General features: G+C 40.5%; 1 protein-coding gene across 1 annotated transcript in view; it reads left to right on the forward strand.

Moving 5' to 3' along the window:
- babam2 (BRISC and BRCA1 A complex member 2) overlaps positions 1-15,439 on the forward strand; it is a 183,674-nt gene that overhangs the window by 5,924 nt on the left and 162,311 nt on the right. Inside the window, exon 3 of the mRNA XM_035752769.1 lies at positions 1,039-1,115. Coding sequence (XP_035608662.1) covers positions 1,039-1,115 — 77 coding nt within the window. The remainder of the gene's footprint in view (positions 1-1,038; positions 1,116-15,439) is intronic.

Genomic DNA, 15,439 nt, shown 5'->3' on the forward strand with positions numbered 1-15,439 from the left:
ACTGAGTAAGTGAGTTATTGTGTGTTGATTGATTAGTGTAAAACATTGTTTTTTTAAAATTAATTTTAGAATAAGGCTGTAACGTAACACAATGTGGAAAAAGTCAAGGGGTCTGAATACTTTCAAAACGCACTGTACGCCTTATGTCTGAGCCGTTGAATTGCGACTCCTCTTTTTCTCTGTACTGACGTTTTGCCTGTTTGATTGCCTTACGGAGGGAATAACTACACTGTTTATATCCGACTTTATTCCAACCTAGCTAATACATACTCACAAGGATTCCTAAATCATTGCTAAGAATAATGAGAATGACTGAGGTTTCTATTGGTCATTCTTTTCAGGCTGGTTGTATTGGTGCTAAAGCTAGCTACCCCAGAAGTTGCGGTTGAACAAATGATGCTTTATTACCAACGCGGTATTGTAAACACATCGTTCTTGGCCGGTGTTTGCTTGTTTGCGGACTTTTTTTGTACGGTTTTGACAGTACGACTATCTTTTTTGACATGCAAAGACTAAAATGGCGTCCCATAGTATGCATGAAGCTAATCGCTGTGACTCTGTCACTGTGTAACTCCGGTAGGGCAACATCTGAAAAATTGTGCACTTGGTAGTGTGTACCGGTGCAAGACCAGTCGGCGAAAGCCAACATCACGCACGAAAGAGAACGACAAGGGCAATGAATTCCATTATCTTGATGTTAATGGATTTCGCGTTTTGAGTTGTCTCGCTGAAATTTTCTTGCTCTTTCAAACGACTGCTCGATCCACACAGACGACATTGTGGGCTAGGTTAGGAATGCTGTGTTGCACATGCAGCACAACATTTTACGTGGCGTCATTACATCATGTACCTACGTTATATAGGTTTGCGCGTCAGCTTTGACATCTGTGTTGCACATCGCCATTAAACTAGACATCGGGCCGATACGATTTTTAGCTAATATCGTCCGATTCCGATATGTTCACCGATATATTGTGCTTCTCTACTCTTAGCTTTCATTTGACACCCAATTTGACATCTTTTTCCCCATCTCTTCAGATGCACGTCTCTGACTCCAGGGCCCTGTTGTGATCGATTCAAACTGCACATCCCCTACGCTGGAGAAACATTGAAATGTAAGCAGTGTCTGTCTGGCTCATTCTCCCCTATTTGTCTCCTTTCACATGTGTTTTGTTAATTTGTGCCATGAACATCTAGTCCAGGTCAGGGCTGGTTGGCTCTGTTGTTAAGGTCATATCTGTGTCCCAAATGACACTGTTTTCCTTATATAATGTCCTACTTTTGTCCAGGGCCCCATAGGGCTCTGGTACGAAGTAGTGCACTCAATTTGTTTTGTTTGTTTTATTTTAAATGTAACCTTAATTTAACTATGCAAGTCGATAGGGAGTAGGGTGCCATTTAGGATGCAGCCTATGTGTATAGAGACAGCTGATCCTGCTTATGTTGATGGGGTAGAAATGTATTAGTAATCCAGTGTGATAGATGGGACCTAAATCAGCTCATGATTTTAGCTTCTAGTTTTGTAGCTGTGCAAGTTAGCATCGGCATGTTGCCATTATTTTTGAGAAAGTTATACAGTAGTTGGTGTAAACATGAATGTAATCGGCTGTCACTTGGTTGGGGACAGATTTACTGATCAGTTGCGCTTCTTTGCAAATGGATAACTTGCGCAGACGCTGAAGAAACATTTAAATTGTTATGGATTTTTAATGGGAGAAACAATCTTATGTTTTTTTTTTGCCTTGTCCCCTGCCTACGCTAACATTTGAAAGCCTAAATCTTCCTGAACAGCTTTGCCTTTGGGTCTTATGCTTTCATATGAGGCCAGGTGGAGTTGTCTTTGCATTGCAGATGCAGAGCTTCTGCAAAAATACACTGTATTGTTTTATAATAAATAATATTGCAGTATTGTTTGTAATGAAATCTTGATCAGTAGACTATTATTTGATGTGGAATGGTTTATCTTCAGTTAATATTCTAGGGAATGTTGTTTTTGCTGGGTTGGAAGGGTTTGGCATACATTAAAATGGACAATACAATGAGTTAATTAAGTGAAAATGCCCTCGAAGTCGGTGTTTGAAACATGCCTTTAATGTCCAAAAAATGGGAGCAGTAACTGAAAGGTATTGGCACGGTTTGCCGTCTCGGGCCTAACACCACCTGTGCCATAAAATCCTCCAAACACCAGTTTCGAGGTCATTATCACTTTAACAGGTTACCAACGTATTCAAATAACGATTGAAATATTTTCATAAAAAAATGTTATTTTCATGAATTTATTCATACTACACTGCTCTAAAAAATAAAGGGAACACTTAAACAACACAATCACACTTCTGTGAAATCAAACTGTCTACTTAGGAAGCAACACTGATTGACAATACATTTCACATGCTGTTGTGCAAATGGAATAGACAACAGGTGGAAATTATAAGCAATTAGCAAGACACCCCCAATAAAGGAGTGGTTCTGCAGGTCGTGACCACAGACCACTTCTCAGTTACTATGTTCCTGATGTTTTGGTCACTTTTGAATGCTGGTGGTGCTTTCACTCTAGTGGTAGCATGAGATGGAGTCTACAACCCACAAAAGTGGCTCAGGTAGTGCAGCTCATCCAGGATGGCACATCAATGCGAGCTGTGGCAAGAAGGTTTGCTGTGTCTGCCAGCGTAGTGTCCAGAGCATGGAGGCGCTACCAGGAGACAGGCCAGTACATCAGGAGACGTGGAGGAGGCCATAGGAGGGCAACAACCCAGCAGCAGGACCGCTACCTCAGCCTTTGTGCAAGGAGGAGCACTGCCAGAGCCCTGCAAAATGACCTCCAGCAGGCCACAAATGTGCATGTGTCTGCTCAAACAGTCAGAAACAGACTCCATGAGGTGGTATGAGGGCCCGACGTCCACAGGTGGGGGTTGTGCTTACAACACCGTGCAGGACGTTTGGCATTTGCCAGAGAACACCAAGATTGGCAAATTCGCCACTGGCGCCCTGTGCTCTTCACAGATGAAAGCAGGTTCACACTGAGCACATGTGATAGACGTGACCGAGTCTGGAGACGCCGTGGAGAACGTTCTGCTGCCTGCAACATCCTCCAGCATGACCGGTTTGGCAGTGGGTCAGTCATGGTGTGGGGTGGCATTTCTTTGGGGGGGCCGCACAGCCCTCCATGTGCTCGCCAGAGGTATCCTGACTGCCATTAGGTACTGAGATGAGATCCTCAGACCCCTTGTGAGACCATATGCTGGTGAGGTTGGCTCTGGGTTCCTCCTAATGCAAGACAATGCTAGACCTCATGTGGCTGGAGTGTGTCAGCAGTTCCTGCAAGAGGAAGGCATTGATGCTATGGACTGGCCTGCCCGTTCCCCAGACCTGAATCCAATTGAGCACATCTGGGACATCATGTTTCGCTCCATCCACCAACGCCACGTTGCACCACAGACTGTCCAGGAGTTGGCGGATGCTTTAGTCCAGGTCTGGGAGGAGATCCCCCCCAGGAGACCATCCGCCACCTCATCAGGAGCATGCCCAGGCGTTGTAGGGAGGTCATACAGGCACGTGGAGGCCACACACACTACTGAGCCTCATTTTGACTTGTTTTAAGGACATTACATCAAAGTTGGATCAGCCTGTAGTGTGGTTTTCCACTTTAATTTCCAGACCTCCATGGGTTGATAAATTTGATTTCTGTGTGATTTTTGTTGTCAGCACATTCAACTATGTAAATAAAAAAGTATTTAATAAGAATATTTAATTCATTCAGATCTAGGATGTGTTATTTTAGTGTTCCCTTTATTTTTTTGATCAGTGTATTTCATCCTTCCACAAGATATAGTCTCGACACAAATCTAGGGTTGTTATCCAAGCCGGCTGGTCGTTCGTTCTATCTGTTTGGTTGCCAGAAACGCGACCCAGTCGTTCAGACTTTTTGTTGTGACCCAATCATTCGTTTTAAATGTTCCATTGCAATACTGGCTGTCAATGTTCTTATCCCTTAGCTAATTTACAGTCACGTCAAAATAACAGCAGAGTGGCTGCATTTGCATTTGTTCAAGTTGTTTTCAAGTGACATTTATTTGGATACATCCATAACAATGAGATAATGAGGCACAATTTCGTCTAACATAGAAAATGTGCTCTCTCGTTAGGACACTGTTGTCGTTCAGAGGAGCTAGCCAACAACACAGCTAACACAATTACTTCAAGCTGAAGCTGGAAAACTGCAAACTAGCTGCACTTCGTTTTACCTTTTCAATTTACATTTCTTTGTATATATCCATAAAAATTATGCCAGCTGATTCAAGATTTCGACTGGCTGAGAAACACTGCCTGTCTGTCCGTCTCATCAGACAGACAGGCAGGTTCATTACTATGGGACAGCTGGAGATCGAATTTGAATATTGAAACAATGTTGCAAATGTTGGAGAGACAGACAGCAAGGTTTATACAAATCTCTGCTGTTGAAAACTAAATGTTAGTCTAAAAGAAATTAGATAATGTCTCGATGCTTTTTATAGTGGAGAGCAAATTTATAAATTGCTTGGCTGGGCTGATGAGACAGTGGATTGCACAGTCAGATGGAACAGAGTAAATGGGCATTTTAACGTCATAGATTTAGCCTGTGGTAACTTGTGGAATATATACCGGCTGGAATGTGGTTTTAACCAATCAGCATTCAAGATAAACCCACCCGTTGTATAACTCATATCAACTCTTTGGCATCTCATATAACCACTGGGTGTAGTCTAGATCAAATCTTGTAGATCAAAATGTGGATGTAGATCAAAAATACAAGTATTGCGATAGGCCTATGTTGGTTTCACCCAATGTGTTTTTCGCCTTTCCAAGATGCCTGTACCGAAATATTTTTTTATTTTGAATTTTGAATTTTTTTTATACTGTATTTTAAATAAATTGTCAGATATTGTTTCTTACGTCTAAAAATTGTTTTGTCAATAGCGTTTCAAGTTTAGTAGTTGTGAGTCTTTTGATAAGCTCAATGCTTATGAAAGCATGGAACATTTGAACACAGGCAGCCACTCTATTTTGCTACTTACCCACAATAAACATGATGTTTATTGTACTGGACATTACTGGAATTGCATTAAACAAACCTCTCACATTTGAGAGACGTCCCACATTTGACGCTTTCCATATAAGGTTGGCTCCAAAAATGCCTCCAGGCACCCACAAGATGTTTTGAAATGATTATATCTTTGGTGGGAATGATCATAATTGGGTTTTCCTGGAATGGCCGTGAGTCATGACACGCTCACACACACACGCTCACACACACACACACACACACACACACACACACACACACACACACACACACACACACACATCATATATTTTTATTAACTCAGGAATAGGTTGAAAAACCAGGAAGGAGGTTTTTGTGTTTGGCATTTGTGAATGAAGAGGTAATATAGCCTACAACACAAGTGGTAGGCCCCACTGCTCAAAAGCAAAACTGTATGGAGGTAATGACTATTCACTACCTTTCTGCAGGCCAATGGGTGCAAAAACATCAGGAGTTATTGAGGCAAATTGTTTGTTTCCTGGTTTTGGTTTCTCAACAACAAATTCTCCCTCAGCTGCGTCATTCCAACAGATGGTTAACCATTTTGCAGAGACTTTGGCACAAGATTTAAGCTGTAAGATCATGACTGAGTAGAATGAAAATACTGTGAATCAGTCAGTATGGGACTGTGCCTCTGAAAGTGATTCCATTTGGCTGGTATAGGCTATTCTGTGCCCTTTAGCGCACTATGGCATACAGCCCTATTCCATTTGGCCTCTAATCAGGGACTGATTTAGAGCTGGGACACCAGGTGGGTGCAATTAATTATCAGGTAAAACAGAAAACCAGCAGGCACCCCTGGCATACAGTATTTGTCTTTTGTATTCAATTAGGACACTGCAGTAAGACTGGGTATGGGTAGGCCACTTCCCCAAAATCCTGGATCATCAGTGTTCTCCCCCTCATATAACTCTGAAATTAAAGGAGTATTCTGTTGGATGAATACAAAAGCGTTTGACGGGTTCAAAATCTGTCATTCTGCATCTGAGCAAGGCAGTTAACCCACTGTTCCCCCGGGCGACGATGACATGGATATCGATTTTAAGGCAGCCCCACGCACCTCTCTGATTCAGAGGGGTTGGGTTAAATGCGAAAGACACATTTCAGTTGAATGCATTCAGTTGTACAACTAACTAGGTATCCCCCTTTCCAATTCCCTTTCAAATATCCAGTAAATGTTGCAATGTATTTTTCTTTACTAAGCCTACTTCTGATTATTTGTTTATTGTAAGAAGCCTACATTTAAATAGGCATCCACACCTTGTATGTCTTTTTTCATTGTTTCAGTATTTTGTCCAAGGTCAAGTTTATTTGTGTGCAAATTAGTTAATACATTTATTGAGTAATGTACCCATCATCATTTCCAAAAGTGCCTATAATCACATAAAATATATGGAGAGAACTTTTTAGACCCAGCTCCTGGCAGTTTGGCAGTGCTGTGTTTTATTTCTTGATGTTTTCCTGTTCTTTTGCCTGAGGAAGAGCGTTTGTTTAGTCCAGGATGCAAGGCCTTGGGGTCCTGGCCAGTGTCTGGACCTGCCTGCCGATAGCGTGCAAGATCGTGGTGGCACTCCACACAATGAACGGCACAAACTGTGCCCATTAAAGCATGTTCTTTCCAGAGCCTAACCAGCATAGCTGGCAGAATGTGTGATTTGTGGAGGTTAGTATTTTGTGACCACAATAACTTTAACTCCTGTGATAACGGGCGGTGTTACCCTGGCGCACAATGTGCGTGTGTGTATCACTCTGCATATTAGTAACAAACCCTCACCACCCTGCTTCCTGTGTGTGTGTTGCGTCTTGTGCAGCATTGGTGGCTGCTGAGGGGAGGACGGCTCATAATAATGGCTGGAATGGAGTCAATGGAATGGTATCAAACACATCAACGACGTGGTTTCCATGTGGTTGATACCATTCCATGGACTCCATTCCAGACATTATTATTATGAGCCGTCCTCCCCTCAGCGGCTTCCACTGTTGTACAGGTGGTCCAGTGCAAATTGCTGACCCCCTACTCCAGTCCCCTCTACAGATCCCTGATCCCTCCGAGAATGTTGTGTGTGCCAGTATATTGGACCAATCATTTTTTTTAAACTGTTTTCCAGGCGTTATGTGACAGATTTATGGCAAATCCCCTCCTCCCGTTTGACACCTCTACTGTCTGGAAAAAATATTGCCATGTGTGTATGTTTCTCTTCTCCCTCTCTGGCATAAAAACGGGAATAACAGAACAAAAACACCCTGCGCTGAAGGAAATAGAATTGTGTTACATCTGAACATTCTGAACTATCCTTGAGTTAAAGGGATAGTTTGGTATTTTGGCAATAAGGCTCTTTATCTACTTCCCCAGAGTCAGATAAGCATGTGGATAGAGTCTCAGTTCAGATTGAAGGAAGTTGCTCATTAGCGTCAGTTCAATAACTGGAAATCTATTGGAACAACGAGTATGCTAGCTGTTTCTGTAGACTTCCAGTAATTGCTCTAACGCTAGTTAGCATTGGCTCGCGAAACTACCGTTAAGTTCCTACATACTGGACGCAGCCACATAAAAGTAGAGTAAGGACTTTTTTTGTGCTCTGTATTATATTATATTATACTCTGCTCAGCTCACTGACTAGCTGATGTTGGGAGAATCTCTCAGGTTATTGAATGAACATTGGTGCAGTGACATTAGGATATCAGAGCCTGCATCAGTAGAGCAAAGTCAACTCAGCAGAAAATAAACGTCCCTTTTTCATGACCCTGTCTTTCAAAGATAATTCCGTAAAAATCCACATCTCCACAGATCTTCATTGTAAAGGGTTTAATCACTGTTTCCCATTCTTGTTCAATGAACCATAAACAATTAATGAACATGCACCTGTGGAACGGTCGTTAACCTCTTGCTCCTACCCGACACGCGTCCCATCTAGACATCTGGAAATGCAAATGTATTATGCTAAATGCTAATAGCACTCGTTAAAACTCAAACGTTCATTAAAATACACATGCAGGGTACTGAATTAAAGCTACACTCGTTGTGAATCCAGGCAACAAGTCAGATTTTTAAAATGCTCTTCGGCGAAAGCATGAGAAGCTATTATCTTATAGCATGTAACACCCCAAAAGACCCGCAGGGGACGTAAACAAAATAATTAGCATAGTCGGTGCTAAACAAAACGCACAAATAAAATTCATTACCTTTGACCATCTTCTTTATTGGCACTCCTAGATGTCCCATAAACATTACTATTGGGTCTTTTTTTCGATTAAATCTGTCCATATATAGCCTAGATATCGATCTATGAAGACTGTGTGATCAAGGAAAAAAATAGCGTTTTATAACGTAACGTCATTTTTTTAAATTAAAAAAGTCGACAAACTTTCACAAAACACTTCGAAATACTTTTGTAATGCAACTTTAGGTATTAGTAAACGTTAATAAGCGATCAAATTGATCACGAGGCGATGTATATTCTATAGCTGTACGTCTGGAAATAATGTCCGGGTAAATCTCAACCAAAATATCAGGTCGGAGACCGGAAGAACTGCGCTGCCTCGTGTCTGTTTGACCAAGAAACAAATCGTAGGCAAATGACAAGACTGTTGACATCGTGTGGAAGCTGTAGGTATTGCAACCTCGGCCCCATTTAATGTGGTTCACGTTTAACAATGGGTTGAAGTGGCGCATGGATATATTTTCCCATTTTCAGTGATCAGATTTTCCTGCACTTTTCAATGAAACGCACGTTCTGTTATAGTCACAGCCGTGATTTAACCAGTTTTATAAACATCTGAGTGTTTTCTATCCACACATACTAATCATATGCATATACTATATTCCTGGCATGAGTAGCAGGGCGCTGAAATGTTGCGCGATTTTTAACAGAATGTTCGAAAAAGTAGGGGGTAGGAGGAACAGGTTAACACACTAACAGCTTACAGATGGTGGGCAATTAACACCATCTGTAAAAACACCAAAAGAAAGATGCCCAGGGTCCCTGCTCATCTGCGTGAACGTGCCTTAGGCATGCTGCAAGGAGGCATGAGGACTGCAGATGTGGCTAGGGCAATAAATTGCAATGTCCGAACTGTGAGACTCCTAAGACATCGCTACAGGGAGACAGGACAGACAGCTGATCATCCTCGCAGTGGCAGACCACGTGTAACAACACCTGTACAGGATCGGTACATCCGAACATCACACCTGCAGAACAGGTACAGGATGGCAACAACAACTGCCTGAGTTACACCAGGAATGGACAATCCCTCCATCAGTGCTCCATCAGATTGTCCGCAATAGGCTGAGAGAGGCTGGACTGAGGGCTTGTAGGCGTGTTGTAAGGCAGGTCCTCAACAGATATCACCGGAAACAACGTCGCCTATGGGCACAAACCCACCGTTGCTGGACCAGACAGGACTGGCAAAAAGTGCTCTTCATTGACGAGTTGTGGTTTTGTCTCACCAGGGGTGGTGGTCGGATTTGCATTTATCGTCGAATGAATGAGCGTTACACCGAGGCCTGTACTCTGGAGGGGGATCGATTTGGAGGTGGAGGGTCCGTCATGGTCTGGGGCGGTGTGTCACAGCATCATCGGACAGGGACACATAATAACATTTCTGTTAGTCACATGTCTTTGGAACTTGTTCAGTTTGTCTTAATTGTTGAACCTTGTTATGTTCATACAAATATTTACACATGTTAAGTTTGCTGAAAATATACGCAGTTGACAGTGAAAGGACGTTTATTTTTTTGCCGAGTTTATTATTGATGAATGGAATGTTCGGCTCAAGTGTGTAAACATTTGTATTCTTATTTTTAATGTATGTAGTTCTGTCCTTGAGTTAATACCTAAGTATGTACTGTTATGTGTGTAACTGTGGCTGGGTATGAATGTGGTGTAGGGGAATGAAGGTAGAAATGTAAAACAAGTTGCTGAGGTGGAAACCATTAAGTTGAAACTTTTGAGGGTGGAAACTCCACACCATTCAATGTTGCTGCATTCACGTATGTAAACTCTGATCCCGCTGGCTGAGGTGAAAGCTTCAGCGGAAGCCAAGGACCTTCGGTAAAACTCCCATCTGATTCTGGTTCATTTTATGTGAGCAGGAGCGTAACACATCCATCTGATTCACATTGACCTCATTTTATGAGCAGGTCCAAAGCCTAGCACAATACCTCAGATAACCCTTCATGGTTGGTAGACTGCAAGCCGTTACACTATACCTCAGTTAACCCTTTAAGGGCTAAAGACAGAAATAAGGCTCAAGATTCAAGGCCTGGTTATTTATGCATGTTCATGAATGTTGCTTTTTACCCAATGAAACAAACCTATGGTAACAAAAGGCCTTCAAGTTTAAGAGATGACATGTTAATCCAGGATACCCGTTACGGGTCGTAACTGTAAGAGGTCTATACTTTAACCCAGGATACCCGTTACGGTTCGTAACTGTAAAAAGTCTATACTTTAACCCAGGATACCCGTTACGGGCGGTAACTATAAGAAACAAGGTAGCTTTATTCAAGTCAGGGGAATTTGGCAATAAGTGTCAGCCTACAGATATCAGATCTTAATTAATATGACCTATTTTGTCAGAGGAGGAAAGCTATCCTGCAGCAGTAGGATTTGAATGTCTATTTATTATTTTGAATCGATGCCAGGGGGCAGCTGGAAGCGGTGTGTGTAGGCTATACAATAATTTAGACTGCAGGTCCACTGGGCGTCAGTTAAAGTAGCCTATGTAGGCTACGTGCAGGCTACAGCATGTCTCGTGAGAGTTCTTATGTGAATTATAATAAAATGACAATATTTGTAAGGGGTATATTTTATTTTTTGTTTTATTATGTGTCCAAGGCAAGCAATAAGCTAAATATATAAATGGTTATCTCAGTGTGGTCCAGTGGGTACAGCCACTGACAACTGCATACATATGCTAGAGTAAGCATGAGTTCGAATCCGGTCCACTAATGCCCTTTGAATTAGTACTTTTCTAGTTACTCTCTGTGGGCTGTGCTTGTAATTAATTTCTCAGGAAAGGAACTTACTTTTTACTCCGTTACATTTGACCAAATCACTTTAGTTACATAGATTATTATACTGAACAAAAATATAAATGCAACATGCACCAATTTCAAAGATTTTACTGAGTTACAGTTCATATATGGAAATCACTCAATTGAAATAAAATCATTAGGCTGTAATCTATGGATTTCACATGACTGGTCAGGGTTGCAGCCATGGGTGGGCATTGGAGGGCATAGCAACCCATTGGGCTTATTTTCGCGAGAGTGATCCCTCTCGCTTCGCCTCTTCCTTTCTGCCTTAGTCCTGCTTGCAACTAAAGCCTTTCAAGATATGTTCGCCCTCTGGCTGGCATTGTCATCAGAATAATGTGTCCTTTTTTAACAAACTAAGGGCGATTAAAAAAAAAAATCTATTTTACAAGCATTCTGTACAACAAAAATAAAGTATTTCCACATTTACCACAGCAAATCTACTGTGGCAATTTACCTGACACTTTGTATGAATGTTAACTAATGTTTGTGTACTGTAATTTTATTTGTTTACTATTTATCTTATCCAAAAGTATCTGGTATGGTCATTTCTTATCGACAAAATTTAAGAAAAGACCCCCGTCCATATTTGAATCAATCAATCAATCAAATGTATTTATAAAGCCCTTCTTACATCAGCTGATGTCACAAAGTGCTGTACAGAAACCCAGCCTAAAACCCCAAACAGCAAGCAATGCAGGTGTAGAAGCACGGTGGCTAGGAAAAACTCCCTAGAAAGGCCAGCACCTAGGAAGACACCTAGAGAGGAACCAGGCTATGAGGGGTGGCCTGTCCTCTTCTGGCTGTGCCAGGTGGAGATTATAACAGAACATGGCCAAGATGTTCAAATGTTCATAGATGACCAGCAGGGTAAAATAATAATAATCACAGGGGTTGTAGAGAGTGCAACAGGTCAGCACCTCAGAAGTAAATGTCAGTTGGCTTTTCATAGCCAATCATTCAGAGTTTGTCTACTGCTCCTGCTTTCTCTAGACAGTTGAAAACAGCAGGTCTGGGACAGGTAGCACATCCGGTGAACAGGTCAGGGTACCATTTGAAAACTTCAAACTACATCAAGTCAATCTGGAGATTGCATTATTTGTGACAGAAGGGCTTGGGCCAGAATCTAACCCACGCCAACACGGTAGGCCTATATGTGCGCTCTAAAGGGAGTGGCCCTACCAGCTAGACCAAGATTGAACTGCATTTTGACAGTTCATTTGTAACCTTAGGATACACTAGACACTTCTATGTCGTACCCTAGTTGAGACCAACCTTCTGTTATTTAATCTATATAAAATTACAGTTAATGTGTGTGGCTGAATTTCAGACACATTTTAATGTTGCAGTAATAGGACATAGGCCTATAGCGTTCGAGCAAGAGGGAACATTATTTTAAGATGGCGAGCCCTGATCACAATTACTTGACTGCTGCTGAATGGAGAGGAGAACTGCTAATGTTTTGCCAATCACAAGGCTCATTTGAATTTCCTAAATGCATAAGAAAAAGAGTGATTGAGTTAAGATCCGACATCTGCATTTGCAACACACCTCTCTTATTGTCTTTACATTTTCGTGGGTTGCATGAGTTTTTCTAACTTCTGGGTGAGTTTTTAAAATGTTTTCTCTAAATAAGCTATGTCGTACAATTTAAAGGACAAATACGCTGCATTTAAACAGTCAGTAATAATCTAACGAATTCAGTACTTGTGAAATTATACCTAGACTAAATATAAGCCTTCCACAATCATAAGACCCGCTAGTAATTTAATTATTTTATGAAAATAGTTTAACCTGATTTTTTTTGTTTGTTGCAATAATCACTATAAAATGCCTTTTTTTATTACATATTTAATCATGCATAATGTACATTCACTAATAATGACTAACTTATTGTAACAAGGTAGAAGAGTTGAATTGTTATGAACACACACTTCTGTCTGTCTCCAACTGTTTAAACAGCATGCTAACCTGCGTTCGATGTTCCCCAATGCTGGAAGGGGGTTAAAAGAAAAGTTTGGGAACCCCTGATCTAAGTGATTGATAGTTAGTATTGAGCAGTCTGCCTGATTTACTTTTAAGAACTACTGAAATAATGATTTTGTTGAAAAGCACAGGCAGCAGCTCTATAGAGGTGAGATGATGTCTTGGAAATAAAGGCATAAAACAAAACAAATGTAATACACACAACAACTGAAATTGTTTATTAAAACCTCTTTGGGCTAGGTGTTCCGCTAGCGGGATAATTCCGACAACATCCGGTGAAATTGGAGAGCCAAATTCAAATGACAAAATCGTAATATTGAACATACAAGTGTTTTATGTAATTTAAAAGTTTAACTTCTTGTTAATCCAACTGCTTTGTCAGATTTCAAAAAGGCTTTATGGCAAAAACATACCCTGCGATTAACTGAGGACAGCACCTCACATCAAAATATGTTTGTCAACCAGCACAGGCTTCACAAAATCACAAATAGCGATTACATAAATCACTTACCTTTTGAAGATCTTCCTCTGTTTGCAATCCCAAGGGTCCCAGCTACAACATGAATGGTCGTTTTGTTAAATAAAATCCTTTATATCCATAAAAGTCAGTTTAGTTGGCGCCATTGTTTTCAGTAATCCACTCCTTCAACATGCAAAGGAATCCAAAAAGCTACCGGTAAACTTCGTCCAAACAAATCAAACAATGTTTCTATTCAATCCTCAGGTACCCTAATATGTAAATAAACGGTAATATGTCAGACGAAAAGAACAGTGTTCAATAGGAAAGGAAACTAACGAAGAGCACACCCTCATTCACACGACCCAAAAGCATACTTTTCCTGTTGAGCTCCCTTCGGAAAAACTACTATTACTTGTTAGTTTTTCAAGAAACAAGCCTGAAACCCCGTATAAAGAATGTTGACATCTAGTGGAAGCCATAGGTACTGCAATCTGGGAGGAATTTTTAAATATAGACCCATAGACTTCATTGGAAATGCCTGTGACCTCCAAAAAAAAAGGATTTCAGACATTGTAACAGTTTTAGAAACTTCAAAGTGTTTTCTATCAAATTCTACCAATTATATGCATATCCTAGCTTTTGGGCCTGAGTAACAGGCAGTTTACTTTGGACACGTCAGTCAGGCAGAAATTCAGGATCCTGCCCCCTAGCCCTAAGTAATGTAAAGAAATTCTGGTTAATATGTGATAAGAAGTAATGGGCAATCACTACCATCATGGGACTTTAATGAATTGTTTTATTCTGTGTCATAACAGCATTCAACCCACATTATGCGTAGTCAAATTAAATATTATTTGTCACATACACATGTTTAGCAGATGTTATTGTGGGTTTAGCGAAATGCTTCTATTTTTAGCTCCAAAATATGTAACCATTCACAACAATACACACAACCTAAAAATAAAAGAATGGAATTAACGAAGATTTCATGTCTAAAAATATAATCGAAACCATAATCGAAAAGCGTGATATTAAAAAATAACTAAAATTGAACTGACCTCAAAAAGGACTAATCCCTTAGCAATAATGATACGAAAACAATAACATAACAGAAACAATAATGGCACTTGATCCAGACAATACAGTGCATTCAGAAACTATTCACATCCCTTTATCATTTTCCATATTTTGTTACAGCCTGAATTAAACATTTACCAAATAGAGATTTTTTGTCACTGGCTTACACACAATACCGCCGAATGTCAAAGTGGAATTTGTTTTACAAAACTTTTACAAATGAATAAAAATGTAAAGCTGAAATGTCAATGAGTCCATACGATTTCAACCTCTTTGTTATGGCAAGCCTAAATAAGTAGAGGAGTAAAACGTTGCTTAACAAGTCACATAAGTTTTATAGTGTTTTTAACATTACAAGTCACATAAGTTTCAGTTTCATCTCTATACCTCACACATACAATTACAGTGCATTCGGGAAGTATTCAGACCCCTTCCCTTTTTTCCTAATTGTGTTTTATTACAGCCTTATTCTAAAACTGATTAAATAAATAAAAAATCAATCTACACACAATAGATTTTTGGTTATTTATTAAAAATATTAAAAATAAATACCTTATTTACATAGGTTTTCAGACCCTTTGCTATGAGACTCAAAATTAAGCTCTGGGGCATCCTGTTACCATTGATCATCATTGATGTTTCTACAATTTGATTGGAGTCCACCTGTGCTAAATTCAATTGATTGGACATGATTTGGAAAGGCACACACCTCTCTATATAAAGGTCCCACAGTTGACAGCGCATGTCAGAGCAAAAACCAAGCCATGAGGTCGAAGGATTTGTCCGTAGAGCTCCG

The sequence above is a fragment of the Oncorhynchus keta genome, chromosome 35, assembly GCF_023373465.1.
Source record: "Oncorhynchus keta strain PuntledgeMale-10-30-2019 chromosome 35, Oket_V2, whole genome shotgun sequence".
Taxonomy (NCBI): domain Eukaryota; kingdom Metazoa; phylum Chordata; class Actinopteri; order Salmoniformes; family Salmonidae; genus Oncorhynchus; species Oncorhynchus keta.